At 37.6% G+C, this 25,794-nt stretch overlaps 1 protein-coding gene across 3 annotated transcripts; it reads right to left on the reverse strand.

Moving 5' to 3' along the window:
* irf4a (interferon regulatory factor 4a) lies at nt 1–25,733 on the reverse strand. Of its 3 annotated transcripts, none has more exons than XM_087238395.1 (9): nt 25,162–25,733; nt 24,690–24,889; nt 17,778–17,964; nt 13,646–13,737; nt 11,815–11,971; nt 8,701–8,802; nt 7,022–7,414; nt 1,570–1,682; nt 1–1,029 (listed from the first exon to the last, which is right to left on the reverse strand). In XM_087238395.1, exons 2-9 carry the CDS (start codon nt 24,885–24,887, stop codon nt 889–891), a joined length of 1,383 nt encoding a protein of 460 aa, XP_087094521.1. In that variant the 5' UTR covers nt 24,888–24,889; nt 25,162–25,733; the 3' UTR covers nt 1–888.
* Nucleotides 25,734–25,794: the final 61 nt, after the last annotated feature.

Here is a 25,794-nt window from a genome sequence, read left to right on the forward strand (position 1 = left end):
TCACATACAAAAAATATGTTTATTTCCCACGATTCTAATGAAGGATCTGCATTAAAGCATACTCAGGCACAGTTTCTCACAATTCAGTTAAAATCTGAAAAAGTTTGCAAATATACAATTAAGTTTTACTTGTGAAACTGCATGAAAAAGGCAGAGTTGAGAGATATTATTAGGCTGGTCATGATAATCACTATACAGACTTAAGGCTCAACACATGCTCATGAGCTCAGTCATTTTTGCTGATGCAATATACAGCTGAAGTCAGAATTATTCGCCTCCCCGGTTTATTTTTTTCCCGAATTTCTGTTTAACGCAGAGCAGATTTCTTCAACACATTTCTAATCATAATAGTGTTAATAACTCATCTCTAATAACTGATTTATTTTCTCTTTGTCAAGATGACAGCACATAATATTACACTAGATATTCTTCAAGACACTAGTATTCAGCGACATTTGAAGGCTTCACTAGGGTAATTAGGGTAAAGTTAGGGTAATTAGGCAAGTCATTGTATAACAGTGGTTTGTTCTGGAGACAATCAAAAATATATATATATAGCTTAAAGGGGCTAATAATATTGACTGTCTGACTTGTTTTATTTGGGCTAGAATAAAAGCAAATTGTCAATATTATTACCCCCCTTCAGCAATATTAGTTTTGGACTGTCTCCAGAACAAACTCTTATGTTTATAAATGTGTTGCAGAAAGAAATATACAGGAGGGCTGATAAATCTGACCTGCAAAAGCTCACAATTGCATCAAGAAACAGTCAGATTTACCTTTGTCGACAGATTTGCCTCAGTATAACAGTGTGTCTGCACATCTGTGTGTGTTTTCAGATGTAAAAGCGTGCTCTTGCTCAGTGCAGATGGATGTTTTCTTCCTCGTTCACTCTGTCAGGTGTTGTAGACTCCTCTGATAGTCCTCCACAGGTAAAGATCCAGGGGTTTGGAGCTCGTAGCTGCGCAGGTAATGCCCGTTGGTCTGACTGGCGAAATACAGGAGCTGCCTGGCGAACATCGGCTCCACCTGACCGACAACACATTCAGGAGATCAACAATCAAGCGTTTGTATTACAGAAGGCTTGATTCTGATTGGCTGGTGAGCATGTGCAGTGATGGAGCTTTCATAAGACTCGTGTGATGCGTTTAACGCTCATCAGCATCTTCAGTCCGTCAGTTTTTAATATTTTTATATCTTTTAAAATAAATGTGCATGTGTTTATGCGTGTATTATATCATCTGTGCATCAAATTGCAGTAAATGAATTAGTGCTCTGTGTGAGGGGTGTGTAATGGAGTGTGTAGGACAGTAAATCTGGCATTATTCTCTCCTCTGGCTGCCGTTTTTAGTCTCACACTATTGTTTTCCTTCCTCTGAAAGTCTTGATAACACCATCATCAAGTATGTATGTTATTATTTCAGCAAATAGGATTGTAAACAAATGATTTGTTGTGCTCTCTCATTCACTGCGCTCCTACTGCACTGAACTGATCCCAGTATGACTATCAGTATGACTACTGTCGACCTGTGATGCATGAGCGTCTGCACGTGTGAAATGTGATTGTACCTGAGCTGTGATCATTTTGCTCTGCCGTTGAGGATCTGGAAACTCGTCCCCGAAGCACAGAATGACCTGAGAGCGAGGCATGGGGCGACCGTGATGAATGAAGCCTTGTAGCTCTATAATAACGCAGAGAAACACACGGCACTTCAAAAACAGTGCTCAGCATAACCGAGCCTCACTTTCACATTCATATTTCCAACAGTAATACAGTAATAACCTGGTTTTTCACGATTCCGTGATTGCTGAATCTAATGCAACATCAACAAATGTTGAACATTGGAAAAACCAAAAATATAAGATATATATATATTTTTTTTAAATGTAGTTTTTACAATAACTAGTTTGAATTTAAATGTGTTATCTTTCCATTAATGATGTTTGGTGAGCAAACTCTCATTTGTAATGAATATAAATCACAGAGAAATTAATTAAAATATTCATATTCAAAAGGGGGTGTACTCATTTAAGTACAGTTGAGGTCAGAATTATTCGAGCCATTTTAATTTTTATTTTATTTTTTAAATATTTGCCAAATTATTTTTAACAGAGCAATGAAATGTTCACAGTATGTCTGATAATATTTTTTCTTCTGGAGAAAGTCTAATTTGTTTTATTTCGGCTAGAATAAAAGCAGTTATTAATTTTTTAAAAACCATTTTTGGGAATAAATTATTAGCCCCTTTTTTTTCGATAGTCTACAGAACATACCATCGTAATACAATAACTTGCCTAATTACCCTAACCTGCCTAATTCACCTTATTAACCTAGTTAAGCCTTTAAATGTCACTTTAAGCTATATAGAAGTGTCTTGAAAAATATCTAGTAAAATATTATTTACTGTCATCATGGAAAAGATAAAATAAATTAGTTATTAGAGATGACTTTTTAAAACTATTATGCTTAGAAATGTGCTGAAACAATCTTCCCAGAATAGAACAAAAATTGGGGAAAAAATAAACGGGTGCTAATAATTCTGACTTCAACTGTATGTATATATATATATACACACACACACACACACACACACACACACACACACACACACACACACACACACACACACACAAAAATGCGGGTAGATTTTGGTTGTGTTAGACAGACACTCGCTCTAGCCACTTTGGCTGGCTGAAACTCATGTTTAAATGGCCAGTGCTGGCTCGTTGTCACTAGATTAGGCTGTTAGTGTATGACCGTTTGTCTACATGCATACAAATGTGATGTTAGAATCGAGAAGCAGCCCGACTGACAAAAACTGCATTTCACGAGAGCAAAAGAAAGCAAGTGAATAACGAATGAGAGGATCACGCATACTATAAAACAGGCTTTCCTCAATCACTGATGAGGGCTTTGGTGTCGCGCACAGATGATTTGATGTGCGTGACTGTTTAAAAGCTCATGTGTCCTCGAAGCAAACGTGCCTTGAAATGAAACTAGTGTGATGCTCATCCACCCACAGTCCTTCAAGGGCTCGAGATTCTGTGTAAGCAGCAGCAGTTGTTGCCGCTTTCGCTTTAACAATACTTTGAACAGATTATTAATCGGCCTAACATTAACCGTGAGCGCGGCATCATCCTTTAACTATCACGCACAGAATGTTTTTACCCGCTTTCTTTTACTTGCTGTTATTTTTGTTAATATAGTTTAATAATCATCCTTCACAATAATATTGCTTCAATATGTTGCTGTATGCAGTACACTGGTGATTACAAATAAACTGCATAGTTGCAATCTAAACAATTACATTCTCCGCTAAAAAGCCTCAAAAGTATATGATGTTGTCTAACAGCAGTAATATTTGTCAAACTGTAGTGTCTCTCTGCTTGTTGCTGGCTGTATGTGGGCGGAGTAATACACAATGAAGAGGCCTTTGAGTGGTGTTACTGGAAAAATACTGCACGGCTATCAGCCAATCAGATATATATATATATATATATATGTATGATCGTATTTAGATTTTAGTTATTTTTTTGCATCAGTGTAATAAGGATGCACATGATATTGTTAGTCTGGTTCTGTTAAAAACAAACCAGGTTTGTTAATTAATTGATAGCTCCGCCCTCTTCTGAAGACAGCTCAATCTCATTTGCATTTAAAGCATCACCAAAACACAGTTAGGATCAAAAGCCTGAGTCAGTTTGAGAAAGCTAGAAAGCATTATCTGTGTGCTGTTCTCAGCTCAAACTTCACTACACTCTTTAGAGACACCAGAGAGGCATTTTAAAAGGGGGCAGAATCATAGACTGTATAATATATGGACGTAGTGTCCGTGACATCACCCATAGGTTTCTAAAGAGCGCAAAAGAAGCCACAAGTAGGCGTGTCCAACCGTCGCCATTTTGTTCACGCGTCATCACACCCACGGCGGGATACCAAACAAGGGCAAAGAGGCGGAGAGTGGGCGGAGCTACAGACACCTGCTGGCATTTAGCTTAGACCTGGTTCAGACACACTTTACTTTGGGAGAACGCTTAATACTTCATCACCTGCGACTCGTTTGTGTTCTGAACACTTGTGCTTGGCTCTACACTATATCAATAAAGTGTTTAGACTTTTAAACACACACTGCTGTAACACATTGAGCCACTAAACATTGTTCTAGTGACGCTTTTCAACAGGAGGAAAATGCGAATGACTTCCAAACACTTCAGATATAGTCTGAGTTAGTTAATGTAAGACTATTGATGAAATCCAGCATAACACTGTATGACAACACTTCAGATGACTGATCTACAGCCTACAGCTAATCAATCTGTCAGATTCTGCAGTGCATTACAGCTCTAAATTTAAATATAAATGATCTTAAATAAAACATATACATGTATAGAGATGGTATATAAGTATATAACTTTACTCACATGGGAAACGGAGGCCATGTGAATGGTTTGTGAGCACAATTAAGTGCACTCAGCATTGCATGCCATCTAATAATTGTAGGAAACAAGTCCAAAAGACAGTCGACTGTGTAAAGCCACATAAAACAACACAGAAATACGATAAATATGTCGAGTTCAGTGGCTAATCTGCAGGATTCAGCTGAGGTGACGTGACGGCGACCAACGAGACCTAGCTGTCACTCAAGTGGCCACGCCCTTAATTAGGCAAACTTAATATCACTTAATATAAAGGAAACGGATGAGTTATAAAAAAATTCACCCCCTCACAGTTGTCATGAAGGATAATATTAGCTGTATTAAACAAAATCTTTTCTTGTAGCAGGCTGTAAACACCTTTTTTTCTGCTGTAAAGTTGGCCATTCTAACAGTGGACTCAACTGAAATTTGCTCTATTATGGAGTCAGGAGCGGCCAGGACTAGCGGAATTTCAGATGAATTGCAGTTTTAGTTACTCCCGTATTGGCTTCCTGAGGGAGAGCGGGAGGTCGCCGCTTGGGCAGAATTAAATCTAAGCATTTAAAAAACAAAACATCTTATGACTGGTTTTGTGGTCGAGGGTCAGAAATGACCTGCTTTTGGTGTTTGGCTTTACAGTCACTGCTGTCCTCATTAAAGACTGAAAACTCCAGCTGAGCAATACTGCGATCTGAAGACATGAAAACACACGGCAGCCGCTGCAGATGAGGGTCAGGACTGGTGGAAAAGCCCAGCACACTCAGACATTAAAGAGCCACGACCACACTGCTTCAACACACACACACACACACTAAAGGACAGGCCTTTCCTCTCCTGACTGCACACACACACTGCGAAAAGTGCACGCTTAGTCTTGTTTCTAGTCCAAATATCTAAAAACTCTGAAATCAAGAAGCATTTTCTGGACAAGCATTAAATATGTTATTTTCAGAAACTCTCTCAGTGCGCACATAAGGATGGGTGATATCTGATCTGATCATTCTGTTATCTTATGATTTGCATATGCCAATAAAAGTCTTCCTGTGTAGTACAGTCATGATAAAATCAGTCTGTGCGATGAGTAAATGCACCACAGCGGCAGGTGTTCTGTCTGTGTGGACTTGTTTACAAACAGAGATGCACCAAATTTACTTCAGTCAATGTTTGAGATCAACTCTTTTTGTGACCAGGCTTGGTTTCTAGACACCGAATGAGGAAACAACTAAACTACTTTATAGCCTTCTGTACAGTGATGAAAGCGAGGTCAATTAGCATTGCATTTTACACTACCTGACAAAAGTCTTGTCGACTATCCAAGCTTCAGGAACATCAAATAATAACTGGACTTCTAGTTGATGATTTGGTATCAGAAGTGTCTCTATGAAAGGTGAAGGCCTCTAGATTACATTTATTTGAGCTCAATAAAATCTGATCATGTCTTGATGTTGACTGATTTGATGAGGACAGTGCGGTCTGACTCTGCTCAGACTAAAGTCTCATCACTGAACAGAAATAATGTCCAGTATAGAATATAAAGTCCTGCTGCAGTGGAGACAGAATGAATATTGTGTCTGACTCCATCATGAGCTTGGAGGACTGCATCCATACATCTCTGACATGACTCACATCACTGATTAATAGAGTCATGCAGGACTCCCAGAGTTCATCAAGAGTCTTTGTGTTCATCTTCAACACCTCCTGCACCATCTTCACGCAGACATGCTCAATAATGGTGACATCTGGTGACTGGGCTGGCCAGTCCTGGAGCACCTTTGCTTTCAGGAGTTTTGATGTGGAGGCTGAAGTATGAGAAGGAGCGCTATCCTGCTGGAGAATTGTCCCTCTCCTGTCGCCCTGTGGTTCCTCTCCAAATGTCTTGATCCCTCAGGCTGTTGATGTTGATCATCCACTCTGCAGATCTCTCCATACTGAATGTAACCCCAAACCATGATTTCTCCTTCACCAAACTTGACTGATTTCTGTGAGAATCTTGGTCCATGCTGGTTCCAGTAGGTCTTCTGCAGTATTGGTGATGATTGGGATGCAGATCAGCAGAAATCCACCTTCTGCCACTTTAATAAATGATCAACTAGACGTCGAGGTATTATTGTTGCTCTTACAACTGGGATCAACAACAAGACTTGTGGCAGGTAGTGTATACTGTATGTATACCCAGGATATTCAATGAGGTTGGGTTTAGTGTTGGTGTAAATTTAGACATTTATAAAACACAATAGGTTGGACTTCTCAGATTAGGTCTGTCTGAGGTATTGGGCGGGACTAACACTATTAACCACGCCCCTCCAGCTGTCAGTTCTGACATCGACATGACAACAAACAGAAATGGTGAGCAGGAGGAGTCTAACCCTAACCCAAACCCTGTTCCCCATCTTTCTATAAATCCAATCAGCTCGCAGTAGACAAAAACAAGCCACGCCCACTCATTTAATATTCTGTTTCTCTAGGAACTGCGTCATGATGTTTAAAAAAACAGTCGCAGCTTCTGGTTCATGCGGACTTTAAATAAATGAAAGCTCCAGCCTACTAGGAGCTGGTTTCCTAACTCTCTGAGGATGAGTGTGTTGATGTGTGTGTGTGATCATACCTGTGAGGAACTGCTGTGTGTCCATCAGTTTGCAGGTCTGCTCTTTCTCCAGTTTGTTGGGTTTGTCAGCGTACGGAGCGAGCGGTCCCTCCCAGTACACCCTCCCCTGGCACAGGCGTTTGGCGTAGAGTCCGTCAGGGGAGAGCCACAGCAGGACGCCGCGCTCCAGCACGTTGGGGAGTTTCTCTGCACCGCGCCGCTGCGACTGCGGGTACGGGAACGGGAACAGCACTGGCTCAGCCCCGCCGTACAGACGCTCTTCTGACGGAGACGACGGAGACGAAGGAGAGCCTGGAGACGCCGATGAGGAGATCCGACAGCCTTCAGGACTGCTGGTGGTCAGTTCTTTCACCAGAGACTCACGGTAGAAGAGAGAGACGTGGAGCCGGCAGTCTGAGGACACACACACACACACACACACATCCAGACTGAGAAAAACACACTGGTGCAATATGTAAGGGATAAAGTAGACGTAGTACCACATTACAAACACGAGTTACGTAATAATACTACTTTTCTAAGTAACGAGTAACAATATAAAACTCATAATATATAATACTTATAATAATATAATAATACTTTTTGAAAAATTAAATGCAAGTTACTTTTTAGTTTAATTAATTTGCTTTTGAAGGCTGAATAACAATTAATGTCTAAGCATTAATACAATAGTAAAAATAATGTAGTATAAATGACGACAATAATAAACTATTTTCTATAGAGTATTTATGTGGTGCTAATAAATAATAATAATGATAATAATAATAATAATAGCAAACTTTATTTTCTATAGCGAATTATATGGTGCTAGTAAATAATAATAATTACAATAATAATAAAGATAATAATGATTATGAAAATATTATTAATAATAATAATAATAATGATAATAATAATGATTATAAAAATATTAATAATAATGAAACTAATGAAAATAATAATAATGATGATAATAATATAATAATAATAAAAATAATGATGATAATAATAATAATAATAATAATAATAATAATGGTAATAATAATAATAAAAAATAAAAAAAAATAATAATGATAATAATAAAGATTATGAAAATGTTAATAATAATAATAATAATGAAAATAATAATATTAATGATAATAATAATGATTATGAAAATATTAATAATGATAATAATGAAAATAATAATGATAATAATAATAATAATAATGTTTGTGATAATAATAATAATAATAATGAGAATAAAAAAAATAATAATGATGAGAATAATATTAATGATAATAAAAATAATAATAATAATGATAATAATAATGATGAGAATAATATTAATGATAATAATAATAATAATAATAATAATAAAAACTAATAGTAATGATAATAATCATAATAATAATAATAAATAATAAAAAACACATTCAGTCATTAGCCTCCCTGTATATATTCCCCCAATTTCTGTTTAATGGAGATAATTAAGATTTCTTCAGCACATTTCTAATCATAATAGTTTTAATAACTCATCTCTAATAACTGATTTATTTTATCTTTGCCATGATGACAGTAAATAATATTAGACTAGATATTCTTCAAGACACTAGTATTCAGCTTGTAGTAAGTGAGGGTAATTAGGCAAGTCATGTGTACTAGCAGAAAACATAGTACATTCTGATCTGATGTGGATTATAAATCTGTGGTTGGTTCACCTGAAATGGCCATGGCTTCAGCCGATCTCATACTAGGATCCATCGCCACCGGGTGACTTTCTGATGGCGAGTATGTGTAGAAAGAGCCTGAAATCTGGTATCCTGAAAAGTGGACAAGAAACGCAATTAAAAAAGGCTGACTTTACCACAGATGACACTCGATTTGGCTGTTCGGCTACAAAAACAGAGCATTTTAAAATCAAAAACTAGCTAAAGAGACGATTCAAAATGCGAAAACTCAAAACTGAAGTTTATTTACTAGAACTTTAGGTTATTTTGTTTATTTTTCGTTTATTTGTGAAGTGAAAACAACCAGTGAATTACCAAAAAACACACACACACAATTAAAAAGGCTGATTTTAGGTACAGATGACACTTGATCAGGCTGTTTGGCTCCAAAAACAGAGCATTTTGAAATTAGAGATGCACGAAACTGGAAAAATATGCTATTTATATGCATTTAGTCAACGCATGCTCATTCTGAAAACGTAGTACCGTGGATGTATCTGTAGACCGCGAATTACGTAGCCGGAGGAACGTATGCAACCCAAGCTCATTCTGAAAACGTAGTACCGCGGACGTTTCTGGAGACAGCGGAATACGTCCCGTGCAACCCGTTTGTCCACTCAGCTCACCGTGTACGTCGGCAGGCTCGAGATGCAGAGAGGAGTCGACCACGGCGATCGGTTTCGAGTCCGGGGAAGAGCGGTTCCAGCAATCAGGTAAGACAAAAACAGAATCCCAAAAATTAAGTGAACGAGTTTTGTGACAGGGTGAGAACGCGGTGAAATCCGAAAACGCTGTAGAAAAGAGGCTTTTATTTTTTTTGACATTTTTTAATCATCCGGTCAGTCGGACAGCGGCCTCCGGTGGGTTCACGCGAGAACTGCAGCCGTACGTACCCGCCAGGACGTATTCTGCGGCCTCCAGAAACATCCGCGGGACTACGTTTCCACAATGAGCCCGAGTTGAACGTATGGCTTCATTAAATTTAATTACATTTTTTTAAGCGAACGATACGTGGCGGTGTGACGCCATTTCTTTTCGTGCTTACCAGCTGACCGCTTATCTCTGTGTGGAGGGCTTTCAAGTCCACAACTAGTTTGTCCCGTTAGCTTGACATGTACGTCGGCGGACTTGAGATGCAGAGAAGAGTTGACCATGACAATATTGATGAAGTTCGTGTCCAGGGAAGAGCAGTTCCAGAAATCAGGTAAGACAAAAACAGAAGCAAACTACGGGCAATTTTAGCCTACCCAATTCACCTGTACCGCATGTGTTTGACTGTGGGGGAGCACCCGGAGGAAACCCACGCGAACGCAAAGAGAACATGCAAACTCAACACAGAAATGCCAACTGAGCCAGCTGAGGTTCAAACCAGTGACCTTCTTGCTGTGAGGCGACAGCACCACTGCGTGCCATAAACTCCTCTTCTATATGGTAAATATTGTGTATACCCGCTCTTGTTCTTTATTTGTTTTGTTTTTCTTCTTTCTCTCCTTCTTTTTTTGTTACCTTGTTTACACGTTATGCTAAAATGTGTAATATTGTAAGACTTGTTATGCATTTGACTGGAAATGTTCAGCAAAAACAATAAAGAAGCACACATGCACACCTGACCAGCACTGACAACACAGCTAAAACTGCTGTCTTTAACCTGCCACTATGCTGATGCATAGGCAAAAATGGCTCCGCCCTCTTTTAAAAAAAGCACAATCTCATTTGCATTTAAAGCGACCAAAATGCCACAATTAGGATCAAAGCCTGAAAGGGTCAGTTTCAGAGAGCTGGAGGACATTATTAGTGTGTTATTTTGAGCTGAAGCTTCACTACACACTCTAGAGACAGCAGAGACTCCTTTAAAACAAATACACACTAATGTAAACTGCACCTCAGTCTTTTTAAGACCACGCAGGCTTTAAACATTCTGCAAACATTTAAACGCCATGAGGTAATTAACACCTTCAGCGCATAATAACCACCTTTAGCAGGTAATAAAGCATCTCTGAGCGGGAAGGGTCAGTGTAGAGTGAGAAGTGGCATTAATAACCGAATATGAATACATGCAGTGTGCCATTAAAATGGATTTCCTGTTTCCTTTATTAAATGCTCTTCGCTCTGATAAACCTTCAGCTCAATCATTACAGGAACAAGCCATCGAGCGCGAGCATTTGCACCAAGAATAGACAATAACTTCTCTGAAAATGTGCTTAACACTGGTGTGTGTGTGTGTGATGACTGCGAATGGGTGTTTGTCAGCAGATATGAGTAGTGATGGATTAATCCGGATTACGTAATCAGAATACAAACGTAAAGTACATTACGTAAAAATTAATTCATCAGGGGTCGCCACAGCGGAATGAACTGCCAATGATTCCAGCAAATATTTTACACAGCGGATGCCCTACTGGCCCTTCTTGGGGTTGGAACTAAAATATGCAGGACAGCGACCCACCAGGACAGAATTTGTACACCCCTGGCCTAAATGGATCAACGATTTTATTCACAACGCCTCATACTTCAGTTTCTCATCAAATCTTCTATCCAATCAAATGCTCTCTAGTGTCTGACATGCCCCACCCCCTTCTTCTCATTGGCTGTTCATTTGATGTGCTTAAGCTCAACCACTCTCACTGGCAGAGCTGTGAGGAAACAAAACACTATTGGCTGTTTTTTTTAAAGGGGGAGGAGCTACTATATGCCCCACCCTCTCTTAGTGTTTCAGTTGAGATTTCGACAAACATCAAATAAAAAATGCACATTTCAAAGCACTTCATGGGAAATTTACGACTTTTCAAGACCCCGCGGACACTGCGTGTAGAAACTACATACATGTCGATTTTCCTATGTTTTGCTGAGAGATCATTTATAATATTAATGCATCGTTGTTATAAACTTCTTAAAGATATCCGTGAAGGAATGATGCAAATGGTGCGCACATTGGTTGGTTAACCTGTCAGTGATTTAACATTGTGGGCGGGGCTTGACCATTAAAAGCACCAAAGCTTCCAGACCTTCAGCCATCAGTCTGAGCTCTGGCTACCTGAGACTACGTCACATGAAAACAATCAATGGACAAGATCTGAGGATGATGATGTTGTTGTGTGGCCGTACCGTTATCGCAGGGTGCTGTGTGCCAGGGCAGCGAGCGGGATGGTGGATACGGACACTGGCCGTATGGTAAATCAGCGTGAGGCGTCTGTGTGTGCGGTGGATCTGAGCCGAATTCCCTCCAGTCTCGCCTCTCCTGAGGAAGCATGAAGCCTGACATCTGCAGACAAACACAGATAATCACATTAGCATTAGAAGTATCACTACTGCTACTGAACTGCTTTGATTTTGGCCATTGAGCAGATGCTTTTACTCGAAATCAATTGATCACCATGTCCTAACTACTCTTCCTAGTCCAAGATTTAGAGGTACTGAGAATTACGAGTTGATTTCAAAACGATTCAATTTCTTGATTCTGAGGCATTGACAATCCAAAAGATTCCAAAAAGTGGATTCTGAGGTGTTGAGAATCTAGAACTGTTTATGAAAAGAATCAATTTCTTGATTCTGAGGCACTAAGAATAACGAGTCAATTCCAAATAGAATTGATTCTTTAATTCTTAGGCATTGAGTATCTAGACTCGTTTCCAAAAAGATTCAATTCCTTGATTCTGAGGCATTGAGAATTGAGTGTTGATTCCAAAAATAACTGATTACTTGATTCTGAGGCATTAAAAATCAGAAGTCACTTCCAAAAAGATTTAATTTCTTGACTCTTAGGCAACTTATTCCAAGGCACTGAGATAAAGAAGCAATTCCTTGATTGAGAATCAGAAGTCGCTTCTAAAAAGAATCAATTCCTTATTTCTGAAGCATTAAGAATCCAGAATTTCTGGATTCTTAATTTTAAAAAAAATTTAATTCCTTGATTCTGAGGCATTGAGAATGGAGAGTTGATTCCAAAATGAGTCAATTCCTTGACTCTAAGGCATTGATAATCAAGAGTCAATTCCAATAAGAACTTATTCCAAGGTGTTGAGAATCGAGAGTTAATTCTAAAAGGAATTGATTCCTTGATTCTGAGACATTGAGAATCGAGTCAATTCAAAGTAGAATTAATTCTGTGGTGTTAAAAATCTAGACTCGTTTTTAAAAAGATTTCATTTCTTGATTCTGAGGCATTGAGAATCTAGAATCGTTTCCAAAAAAGATTCAAGTTCTTGATTCAGAGGTGTCAGAATCTAGAATTGTTTCTAAAAAGAATTGATTCCTTGATTCTGAGGCATTGCGACTTGAGAGTTGATTCTAAGTGAATTGATTCATTGATACTGAGGGGTGGAGAATATAGAGACAATTCAAAAAGAACTTATTCCGAGTTGTTAACAATCTAGAATCCTTTCCAAAAAGAATCAATTTCTTGGTTAAGAGGTGTTGAGAATTGAGTTGATAGCAAAAAAAATCGAGTTCTTGATTCCGAGGCATTAAGAATTGAGAGTTGATTCCAAAAAAGAATTGATTCTTCGATACAGAGGCATTGAGAACTGAGAGTCAATTCCAAAAATAATCAATTCCTTGATTCTGAGGTGTTGAGAATCAAGAGTAAATTTTAAAAAAGAAATTATTCCAAGGTGTTGAGAACTGTATTGAATCATTTCCAAAAAGAATCAATTTCTTGTTTCTGAGCCATTTAGAATTGAGAATCGATTCCAAAAAGAACCAGTTCCAAAGTATTGACAATGTATGTAAAACCCAACACCAGCCGATTTGCAAATATTTTTGCTTTGGGTTTTCTTATAAATAACCGTTTTTATTTAAGATGTTTTCTAATTTTATAAACTCACTTTTGTCAATTTTTTTGATGCTGACACCAGAATAAGTCATTTCATCCAGGTGTAGTGCTAAATGAACATGGAGTACAGAGAAATGAATCCTGTTGAAAAGTGAAGTGTCTTACCTGCGGCTGTAGAGCTGGGTAAGCAGAATGCATTGGATAACTAAGAGGAGTCACGTGTGTCGTGTTTTCTTCCATACTGATGGCCTTAGAGCCTAAAAATACAGAAAAACAACAACATCTATTCATATTCATTGAAATGACATCTTTTAGGGACAACTTAATTGTTTTATGTTCAATTCACTTAATGATAATAACAATGAAATGACAGAAGGTGAAAGTGCTGAACTACTGAAATCAGTTTAATACTTTATATCAAGCCTTTTTTTTAATGATAGCAGTGTAGAGACGCCTCTCACGTGGAGAATAAAGTCATGCAGTGCTCAGGTGTGAGATTCTCACAGACTTCAACAGAGTGTCAAAGTCTTGATGCTTCTGTGGGTTTCGTCTATCAGATCTGAGCTTGCATTTATATTCTCCATTGGATTCAGTTCAGGTGATTGGCTGGGACATTCTACTGCTTGATTTTCTTTCTTTGAAAGCATCTGAGAGTCTCCTTGGCTGTGTTTTGGATTATTGTCCTGCTAAAGTGTCCACCCTGGTTTCATCTTCATCCTCTTGCTAGTGTTAGCAGCTCATATTTACTGCATTTACACTGAGGAAGGGCAGAAAGTTGCTGAAGAACTCCTGAGAGATTTCAGCTGCTGTCTGGGCTTCCACCAACTTTCTACACCTTCCTTACTTTATGTGTTCAATACTTTTTCCCTGCGTCATTTCATTTTATCACACATAACTTCATTTGTAAACTAAATAGATTTGTTTTCTTTGCATATATGGATTTCTTTGCTTGCTATCAATATCTCGGGGACATTTTCAAGCCAACAGCACCTTTAGAAAGACGTGTTCTGAGGAAAATGGTGACGTGTTCAATACTTATTTGCCCCACTGTATGTATATATGTGTATTTATATATATATATATATATATATATATATATATATATATATATATATATATATATATATATATATATATATATATATATACATAAACACAATGTATACTTTTATTTTCAATGTGTATATTTACGAAAACCTTCTCACACTCATTTATAGCTCAGATCGTGGCATTACTATGCAGGTGATTCACGAGCTCTAAGAATAGCAGCTATATTAAGGTGTGAATCAACTTTTTCACATCAGCGAAATTCTGCAAAGCACTCGAAACCTTCAGGGTCAAAGCAGAGCTCTGATGGTCCCGACCCAACATCTTAAGCGTTATGCAAGCTCTGAGGGGCAACTCGTGCTGTTCGTTGCTTTGCACTTAGTAACCGAAGCTCTCTATAAAAAGCTTGCAGTGGCTTCCTCTTAGCTTCCTGCTTCATTTACTGAGGGCAAGAAGCAATATTAAATGTGAACACAGAGCATGCCTTCATCTTCAAGTGCTTTCTGAGCAACACACATTCAAAAAAAAAAAAAAGGGTTGCTGTATGTTAACCCAACTGTTAAGGGCTGAAAATATATGGTTTGAGCATCAATATTGCACCGTGTGTATCTGCAATAATCGCATCACAGGACTGGATTATTTATTAAGGATTAAATTATTATTATTATAATTATTATTTACACAATGATGAGCATGTTATTTTACATTTTATTGCTCAATTTGTGTACTTAAATACTGTTACTCTATAATTGCATACTGTTAATATTATTTTTTGCTAGTAATTTATTATAATTTATGCAGATGCATCGTATCGAAATCATCCCAGTCGATCTAAATGAATGAAATCTTTCCAAATAGAGCTGTTAAAATCATCTGGTGAAATTAGGTTCATATTCCCTTCATATATTGTGGCAAAACAAAATATTAAACCGTCAGATTTTCCCAATATCCAATAAAACATCAGATTTTCCCAAAATCTGAAGCACCGCTGAAAGCCTCCATTATCCAGGTTCAGTTTCTGGAGGAGTTTCTGAACTCACAGAGCTGCTGTGCCCCTTTGAAAGCATCTAGTGGACTCAGACACAGCGCCGAGTGAAACTACGCTGTATTTCAGCCTTCCTAAAGCTCATAAAGCACAGCTATTCTCCCAATAAAATCCATGTTAGCCATTTAGCAATAAAGCTAGAGTCGCCGGGCAGACAGAACCCCTGCGCATGATGGGAATCCGTGTCTATTTGAAGTGAATTTGATGAACGAATGAAGCGAGTACACTCAAAATCATGCATCTATTACTGAAAGTATAGCGTGGTTTATTCACACAAGTTGCATCTGGTGTGAATCCAGTATTAGGATAGGACAATCTGAGACTTGTACACATTAACTAAATATTGAGGAATGTTCCTTTAAAATTGTCTAAATTAAGCTCACAGCAATGCACATACCTGATAAAGAACACATTATGATATATTTACAGTGGGAAATGTGCAAAACATCTTTACTTAAACACAAAAACGCTGGGTAGTTGTGACTAATTTGGACAGGTTGGGTTAATTTGGTTAATTACATTTATCTTCATATAATCATTCATTTTTCTTCGACTTATTCCCTTATTTATCAGGGGTTGCTACAGCGGAATGAACCGCTAACTTATCCAGCATAAGTTTTATACAGCGGATGGCCTTCCAGCTGCAACCCAGTACTGGGAAAAACACACACACTCATACACTATGGAAAATTTAATTAATCAATTCCCCTATAGTGCATGTGTTTGGACTACAGGGGAAACGGGAGCACCCAGAGGAAACCCATGCCAACACAGGGAGAACATGCAAACTCCACACAGAAACACCAACTGACCCAGCCAGGACTCAAACCAGTAACCTACGACTCCACTAAGCCATAACATCTAATAATCTAACAATTTTGGCTTAAATCATTTTGACTCCTACAATGTATTCATGCCTGTTGCCAAATATATACTCATGAAACTTCACATTGGTTTTGTGGTCCGGGGTCACATTTATGTGTTACACTTTAAAAAACACTGGGCTGTCTTACTCTAATGATGGGTCAAATATGCACTGATGTAATGTTGGGTAAAAAAGTTAAAAAGTTCACGTAAACTGGAAGTTCCTGAGACTTTTATTTCAGTATGTTGATGTACATCCAGCTGAAACTGAATATTGAGTAGGGGGTGGGGCTTTATTTCAGAATGTTGATGTACATCCAGCTGAAACTGAATATTGAGTAGGGGGCGGGGCTTTATTTCAGAATGTTGATGTACATCCAGCTGAAACTGAATATTGAGTAGGGGGTGGGGCTTTATTTCAGAATGTTGATGTACATCCAGCTGAAACTGAATATTGAGTAGGGGGTGGGGCTTTAATTCAGTATGTTGATGTACATCCAGCTGAAACTGAATATTGAGTAGGGGGTGGGGCTTTAATTCAGTATGTTGATGTACATCCAGCTGAAACTGAATATTGAGTAGGGGGTGGGGCTTTAATTCAGTATGTTGATGTACATCCAGCTGAAACTGAATATTGAGTAGGGGGTGGGGCTTTAATTCAGTATGTTGATGTACATCCAGCTGAAACTGAATATTGAGTAGGAGGCGGGGCTATATTTCAGTATGTTGATTTACATCTAGCTGAAACTGAATATTGAGTTTGGGGCAGGGCTTTATTTCAGTATGTTGATGTACATCCAGCTAAAAATTAATATTGAGTAGGGGGGTGGAGCTTTCTTTTGAACATCATTCCCTCATAGCAAACTAACGGTAGCAAGGTTAGGAACATTGGGTTAAAGTTGAGTTAAGAGTGTAGAACAAAGAAAAGTTCTAATAATCCTTCATCTGATGTATGCAATTACACATTTAATTGACAGCATTAACCCAACATTGGGTTTGTCCATGTTTGACCCAACATTGGGCTTAAACAACCCAGCATAGAGTGTAGAAATAAAAAAGCGCCAACAAACCTTCGACTGATGCATGCAAAATATTAAAACATTTAATTGACACTATTAACCCAACATTGCGTTTGTCCATATACCCAACATTGGCTTAAAACAACCCAGCATTTTTTAGAGTGTACCAATCAGTCAAGCTCCAACAAACCTTCGACTGATGCATGATATATATGAAAGTACATTTAATTGACAGCATTAACTGAACGTTGGGTTAAAGCGCATTTCAGCCACTCATATTTCTCAGAGAACAGATAACCCATCATGCCAGAGTGTGGTTTACCTCTCTTTGCTCCCTCGGGCACGATCCTGTAGACTTTGTATGGATCTGAGATGTCCAGCTGGCTCCGCTCCACCAGCTCATCGAAGTCATTACTCTTGTTCAGGGCGCAGCGCAGTCTGGTCTTCCACGTCGGAGGGTCTGGTTTGTCCAATCCTTCCCTGTATTTGCCCTTAAATAAAGCCCAGGCCTGCAGTCGTCAAGAGCAGGACAGAAGAAGAGTCAGACCAAGAGAATGAAGAACTTTCTACCAAATAAGAGAACAAGTACTTTCACACTGAAGTGTAACCAAACATGTCAACAACAGTGTAGGCAAGATATTCCTAATGCAAAGTGAAAACAAGAGAGTTTGCTTACACCACAGGCAGATTATTTAGCCTGTTTTAGGGGAAAACTCACGTCAATATTTCTAAAAACAACACAATACTTGTGCTTGTCTAGAGATTGCGTCTTGATGTAATAATTTGTAGATATCTGGACTAGAAATAAAACTCATTTTACTCAGTGTTGTGCAGTGTAGGCTTTTTAGACAATAACAGTTCTGGCTCTCGAAATAATGTTCAGGTGAACAGTTTCTAATATTTTCAATTTTTTTTTTGTTTTAAACGTGTAATGCCTAGGCGGCACGTTGGCTCAGTGGTTAGCACCGAAAGAAGGCCACTGGTTTGAGTCCTGGCTGGGCCAGTTGGCATTTCTGTGTGGAGTTCGCATGTTCTCTTCGCAGGGCTTGAAATGAACCTTTTTGCCTGGTTAGCACCGGTGCTCTTAACTTTAAAAATGTAGGCGCATCAGCCAAAATTTAGTCGCACCCACCAATTATAAGCATCGTTACTACAAGTTTTATACAAACATATGTATAGCATTTGAAATCAACACTAATCATACTAACAAGCAAAAACATATATATATGTATGTGTGAGGAAAATATGTCTCAATGAAATCCCGTTATCACAAGAAAATAGATTTTTATAACATAACTGAGTGAGCAAAACATACACGGAGCGCTCACCGGCCCTGCACACACTGCTGGACATGAATGAATCTGTTAACGTTATAACTGTGCTGTTCTCACGGGTGCTGTCTGATATTGCACTGATGCTTTTGACATATACTGTACCTTATTATATGCGTACGTCATGTTAATAGCAATACTTTTCATGAGTAGTGATATTAGTTTACTCAGTGTAAGCCCGTTTCTGATGGTGTACGTGGTGTTCAGTTTTACATATAGCTGCCACTTGCACGGCGGACAGCATCTGGCGATTATATGAAGGATTAAACAGAAGCTCTCGTGCTAGATGTGGCAAACAGTTACCTGAAAACTCCATCCCACAGACTTTTCACAGCGGACTTGAAGCCAGTGGAAGTCTTTTATCCAGTTTTGGAAAAGTGTAGATGGTGGATTAACATTCAGCACATGGTCACTAGTAAGATGTGTCATTATTTATAACTTTAGATGTCATGGTTTCTAAAACTGAATCTGTCAGTGTTCTTCATTCTCATCTTCAGCGCTTTACAGTTTTTCGTGGTAGCAGCTCTCTCTGTCATCCCAAGCCAGAAGGCATTGACTGAGTGATTGACAGCTGATATTTCAGTGCTAGAGCAGTGGTGGACCAATAAGAAGAGCGCGAAGGCGGGGCAAGCATTACGGACTTGGCTTTGTTTACTGCAGAAAGTTGACATGACAACTGTTTTAAACCATTCCTGAGCGCTGCGTTTCGCGTTTCAAGTGCAGAGATGCATTCTGCGTGAATGTCTCCTGAATCCGCGTATGTGCTGAACATTTTGCTGTAAAAACTGGTCGGACGCAACAATTTTAAGCTCTCGCAGAAATGCTCCCAAATATATTTTGAGGTCACATAAATAAAATTTTAGGCGCATATGCGACCGAAATGGTCGCAATTTCCAGCCCTGCTCGGTGTTGGCATGGGTTTCCTCCGGGTGCTCCGGTTTCCCCCACAGTCTGCTATAGGGGAACTGAACAACTAAATCGCAAATTCCAATTTATGTGGACTTTAAGTTAAAATGACACTTTTAACCCAACAGTTGGGTTAGTCCACATTTGACCCATCGCTAAGTTAAGACAATCCAGCATTTTTATAGTCTGACACATAAATGTGACCCTAAACCACAAAACCAATGTGAAGTTGCATGAGTATATATATTTGGCAATAGCCATAAATACATGTAGGGGGTAAACTGATTTAAGCCAAAAATTATTAGATTGTTAGATGTTATGTTCTGTCTGTCGCACTGTTGCATCAAAGCAAGAAGGTTGCTGGTTTGAGCCTCGGCTGGGTCAGTTGGTGTTTCTGTGTGGAGTTTCAGGGTTTCTGCAGATATCATAATGTCAAACTTAAGACTTTGTAAGACTTTTAAATATTCAATTTAAGACCTACAGTTGAAGTCAGAATTATTTACCCCATTTTGAATTTTCTTTTCTTTTTTTTTTAATATTTCCCAAATGATGTTGAACAGATTCAGGAAATTCTCACAGTGTGTCTCATAATATTTTTTCCTCTAGAGAAAGTCTTATTTGTTTTATTTTGGCTAGAATAAAAGCAGTTATTAATTTTTAAAGAAACATTTTAGGGACAATATTATTAGCCCCTTTAAGCTATATTCTTCGATAGTCTACAGAATAAACCATCGTTATACAATAACTTGCCTGATTAACCTGCATAGTTAACCTGATTACCCTAGTTAAGCCTTTAAATGTCACTTTAAGCTGTAAATAAAATAGCCCATAGATGGGAAAGTGCTATAATAACCTATAGCTGGGTTATATGTTGGATTATTTTTAACCCAACTATTTTAACAGAGTAACCTTCACTTTAAAGAAGCATATTGTGGAATTTATTTGCCCTCCTTTCCTCCATTTATCAAATATTTCCCAAGTGCTGTTCTAGTCAGAATAGCTTTAATAACTCATTTCTTTTCTCTTTGCCATGATGACAGCACATTATATTAATTTAAGACACTAGTATTCAGCTTACAGTGACATGTAAAGGCTTCACTAGGGTAATTAGGGTAAAGTTAGGGTAATTAGGCAAGTCATTGTATAACAGTGGTTTGTTCTGCAGACTAATATTGCTTAAGGGGGCTAAAAATATTGACCTTAAAATGAGTTTAAAACAATTAAATTCAAGCTGAAATAAAACAAATAAGACTTTCTCCAGAAGAGCAAAATATTATTGAAAAATAGCCGTGCTCCATTGAATATCACTTGAGAAATGTTTCACCGGAGAGCTAATAATTTCGCCCTCAATTGTATATTTGGAGTAATATAAAGATTATATTAAAAGAGAATCTCTATATACATTTTTTAAAGCATATGATTCCTGTACATTTATAAAGTTGAACCAAACTTTATTTGGACCCTCAAGCTACTTACAGGAACGTGAAAGTCATCATGGCATCAGATAACAAGATATCAAACCACGTGGCTGCAAACAAACAAGTTTTTCTAGGAATGATCTTTTTTTTCAATGATCATTTTAGTTTGAAAGAGAGAGACGGCGTTTACTGATGTCCTGACATTTATCCGACCTATCAGATGATGCTACCAACACTGTATTCAAATGGTTCTGAGGTTGCGGATACAGTGTTTAGGTTAGGTTAGGGCGATATTATGTACTGCTTCATATCCCACTACTCATTCATTCATTTACTTAGTTCCTTTATTAGTCAGGGGTCGCCACAGCGGAATGAACCGCCAACTTATCCAGCATGTTTTATGCAGAGGATACCCTTCCAGCTGCAACCCATTACTGGGAAACACCCATACACACTCATTCACACGCATACACTCAGCCAATTTAGCTTACCCAATTCACCTATAGCGCATGTGTTTGGACTGTGGGGGAAACCGGAGCACAAGGAGGAAACCCACACCAACAAGGGGAGAACTTGCAAACTCCACACAGAAAACTGACCAGGCCGGAGATTGAACCAGCAACCTTCTAGCAGTGCTACCCACTGCGCCACCATATTACACTACTCCACATCAAAATTTACACTGGTAGTAAAATCTAATAGGTAGCTTACTGCATCATCAAAATGTGCTGCCTACTTTTTGAATGGGAGGTAGGACAATCTGACAAGATATGACAAATGGACAGAACAGCAGACGTCATCTGTTTCCCCATCACATTAAAGGTATAGTTCACACCAGAACAGAAAACTTACTTAATATTTATCACTTTTCTGTTAAGCACAAAAGAAACACCCCTGACTTCCAAAGTAGAAAAAACAACAACAAATACAACAGAAGTCGATGGTTTTCCAACATGTAAATATCTTTTGTGTGTGTTCAACAGAAAAGCGAAACTCAAACAGGTGTTATAAATGAAGATTGAGTAAATAAATGACAGAATTGTCGTTTTTGTGTGAACTAACCCTTAGAATAACTTACATTATCCACCTGCAACCGCTTCGCTCTTCATTTTTAAGAGTAAAAACACAAGAGATTTGTGAAGACACTGAAGAATTGAACTGTAATAGAGTGAAATGTGACGTCTACTTGTGTTTTTAAGGCCTATGAACATTTAAAGAGAGATTTATATTAGCACATAAAGATGCTTAATAAGGATTAATGTAATTGAATAATAAATATGATCAAGACTATGCCATGTTATTTTACATTTGGTTATTGCATTTCTGTAACCAAACACTGTCAGACTCCCCAGAAAACTACAAAGTATGTGTTTATTTCTTGTTTATGTATGTGTTATATATATATATATATATATATATATATATATATATATATATATATATATATATATATATATATATATATATATATATATATATAAATTAAAAGGGGGCAAATAAGTCTGATATCAACTATATATATATATATATATATATTGATATCAGACTTATTTGACTAAATAATGTTTAACAGAGCAAGGAAATTTTCACAGTATGTCTCATAATATTTTTTCTTCTGGAGAAAGTCTTATTTGTTTTATTTTGGCTAGAATAAAAACAGTTTTTAATTTTTTATAAACCAATTTATGATCAATATTATTATTCCCTTTAGGCTATATATATGTTTTGACTTTCAACAGAATAATTCATAATTATACAATAGCTTGCCTTATTACCCTAACCTGCCTAGTTACCCTAATTAACCTAGTGAAGCCTTTAAATGTCACTTTAAGCTGTATAGAAGTGTCTTGAAGAATATCTAGTCTAATATTATTTACTGTCATCATGGCAAAGATGAAATAAATCAGTTATTAGAGATGAATTATTAAAACTATTATGATTAGAAATGTGTTTAGAAACAATCTGCTCTCCATTATACAGAAAATTGGTGGAAAATAAACAGGGGGCTGATAAATCAGACTTCAGCTATATATAGAATTGTCATATTTGGGTGAACTATCTCTTTAACTACAATTATTATCCACCTGCAACCACTTCTCTCTTCGTTTTTCCCACTGAATCTGATCGTTTAATAAAGATAAACACTAACAACTGTCAGTTTGTGAATCTTTTTGACTGAAAATTAATTATATTATTGAGAAAAATGCTGATTTGTATCTCAATATTCGGTTAATTCGTTATTCAAATATAAACAGTCATCCATGTTTGATCCAACATTGGCTTTAAACAACCCAGTATAACTCTAATCGTGTTTATGTAGACTGTATTTTAAATATTACCTATAATAAATAGTTTCTAAGTGTGATTATATTCACATAAACATCCAGTGCTCAACAATAAGGACTGCCCAGTGGCCCGGGGCTAGCGTGAAAGATGCTCGGGACAGTAGACAGGATTGTCACTGGCCCCTATCGGCCAGTAACAATGAGCATGTTATTTTTTTTTTTGTAATCTGGTACAAAATTAAAAAACGAAAAAAAAAAAGAAAAGAAAAAAGAGTTGTCGTAAATTCGGCATACCATTTTTATAAAAATAATTTAGAATTGCAATAAAATACCAGCACATTTTCTATACTGCTCTTTCATTTGCATAAAATCTTGAACTTTGCTCATTATACATTTATTAACATTTTTTTAAATATTTAAATTCTAGATTCACAGACATTATTTTGCCACATTATTTAAAATATGTGGCTAAGAAATAGGTATTAACTTTTTTTTTTTTTTTGGTGGGGCCAGTGAAAACTTTGGTAGGGCAAGTAAAAATCTCAACCACTAGCCTGATCGGCCCAGTAGAAAAAATCCTTAGTGTTGAACCCTGACATCAATAATCACACTGAAAGAGTGGCGTCCTCATTGCGGTTGTAGAATGATAACAATTTAAACTTGCTATTTCTGAAGTATTTTCTTTTCTATGACAGTTTTTAGCATAACAAAACTATTTGAGCTGGAGGTTTGATTAGGCTGAGGACAAGGACACCGACAGGGTTTGTACATTTGTAGTGTTTTTAATAAAGAAATGAACCTGAGAATATTCCAACCCACAGAAATCAACCATCAGCCCATTTTAGAAATTTTAGGGATGAAACACTTTTTATTCACTGTATTTGTTTTTATTTCAGGGATGATGTATGCTCCTGGTAGAATATCCCACAAATGAATTGTCATTTTAGGGTGAACTAACCCTTTAAAGACAACCATCATCCACCTGTAACCGCTTCTCTTTTCATTTTTAACACTGAATCTTATTGTTTAATAAAGATAAACACCAACAACAGTAGGTTTGTGAATCTTTTTGACAAGAAAATGCTTATATTGTTTAGAAAAATGCTGATTCGTAACTCAATATTCGGTTAATTCGTTATTTAACGGTCATTCATATTTGATCCAACATTGGCTAAAAACAACCCAGTATAAGCCTAATTATGTTTAAAATAGTTATATAGGCAGTGTTTTGAGTTTCAAATATAGTAAATAGTTTCTGAGGCGTGATTATACTCAGATAAACATCATTAATCACCTTGAAGAGAGCGGCGTCCTCATCGCGGTTGTAGTCCTGTTTTCCCGCGTGTTTCCATGGAATCCTGAAAATGGTTTTCTCGTCATTTTCCCAAACCAATCCGGAATACTCCCCGCTGTCAATCTGCTCGATGAGCCACTGTCTAAGTTTGCCATTCCCACAACTGACTGACATGATGCAGTCCCCATCTAAGTTCATGTCTGTGCGGAGCAGGTGCACATGCAGAAAGCAGATGAGTGCGTGCATGCAAAATAACACTCAATAATCATCACAATCATAACGCATGATCAAGTGAGACGAGCAGATGAAGAGGCAACTAAAAACAATAAAGTGTGCATGCGTTTAATAGGCTACATTAAAAGCAAATTAATCTAAAACATGTCTAAAAGCGTGCGTTATGCAAATTATATCACATCGTGTAGCGCATTAATACCAAACACAGATGTTTGTTCTGATTAAAATAAAGACTTACCTTAGTGAATGCAATGCAGCTCGACTTGACTTTGAAAACAGACTCTTCTCAAGTCAAAGTACTTAAATGATGTAGGTGGAGATGGGTGGAGCTTTACGTGGAAGAGATTTTCTCCAGCAGCATTAAAGATCCGGAGACTTCAGAGAAACGCGGCAGAACCGCAATAAACAGACAGCATGCGGGAAATCCCTCCGCTCAGCAAACACGCACACGGTGGAACAAATATATGTCGATAAAGTGTGCCAGAAAATCTCCCAGCGCTAGTCATCATTTATCCTGGCGTTTGATGTTTGTTTTGTCACGGAACAACACCGGGAACTCCTCTGAGAGACAGAGAGTTAACGTTAGTCCCGGTAAGAGATGCTGCTGTCGGTAAACGGCCGCTTTTATGTCCGCGTTTCGATGATTTACTGATAATAAAGTTGTTGTTTTTTACACTGAAATAATGTGAATGTATAATATCTTAAATAGAAACTCATCTTTTGTCATCATGCTAAATTAAAAGATGTTACCAATCCAGTGTTTCAAGAACAAAAACAAGTGTTGAATGTGCTTCCACCTGCCGTCTGACTGAGAAACTACACATTAAAATAGTCCCTCGGTATTTATAACTACATTCCGGTAAATTAACTC

The sequence above is a fragment of the Danio rerio genome, chromosome 2, assembly GCF_052040795.2.
Source record: "Danio rerio strain M-AB ecotype USA chromosome 2, GRCz13ab, whole genome shotgun sequence".
NCBI classification, from domain to species: Eukaryota; Metazoa; Chordata; class Actinopteri; order Cypriniformes; family Danionidae; genus Danio; species Danio rerio.

Bases quoted from the DNA above. Each gene is read 5' to 3' on its own strand.
- irf4a (XM_087238395.1), bottom strand. From the start codon at position 24,887: ATGAACTTAGATGGGGACTGCATCATGTCAGTCAGTTGTGGGAATGGC. The intron at 11,972-13,645 runs GTAAGACACTTC...GTTTGTCTGCAG, and splicing joins ACCCAGCTCTACAGCCGCAG to ATGTCAGGCTTCATGCTTCC. The intron at 1,683-7,021 runs GTATGATCACAC...GCGTTATTATAG, and splicing joins CACACAGCAGTTCCTCACAG to AGCTACAAGGCTTCATTCAT.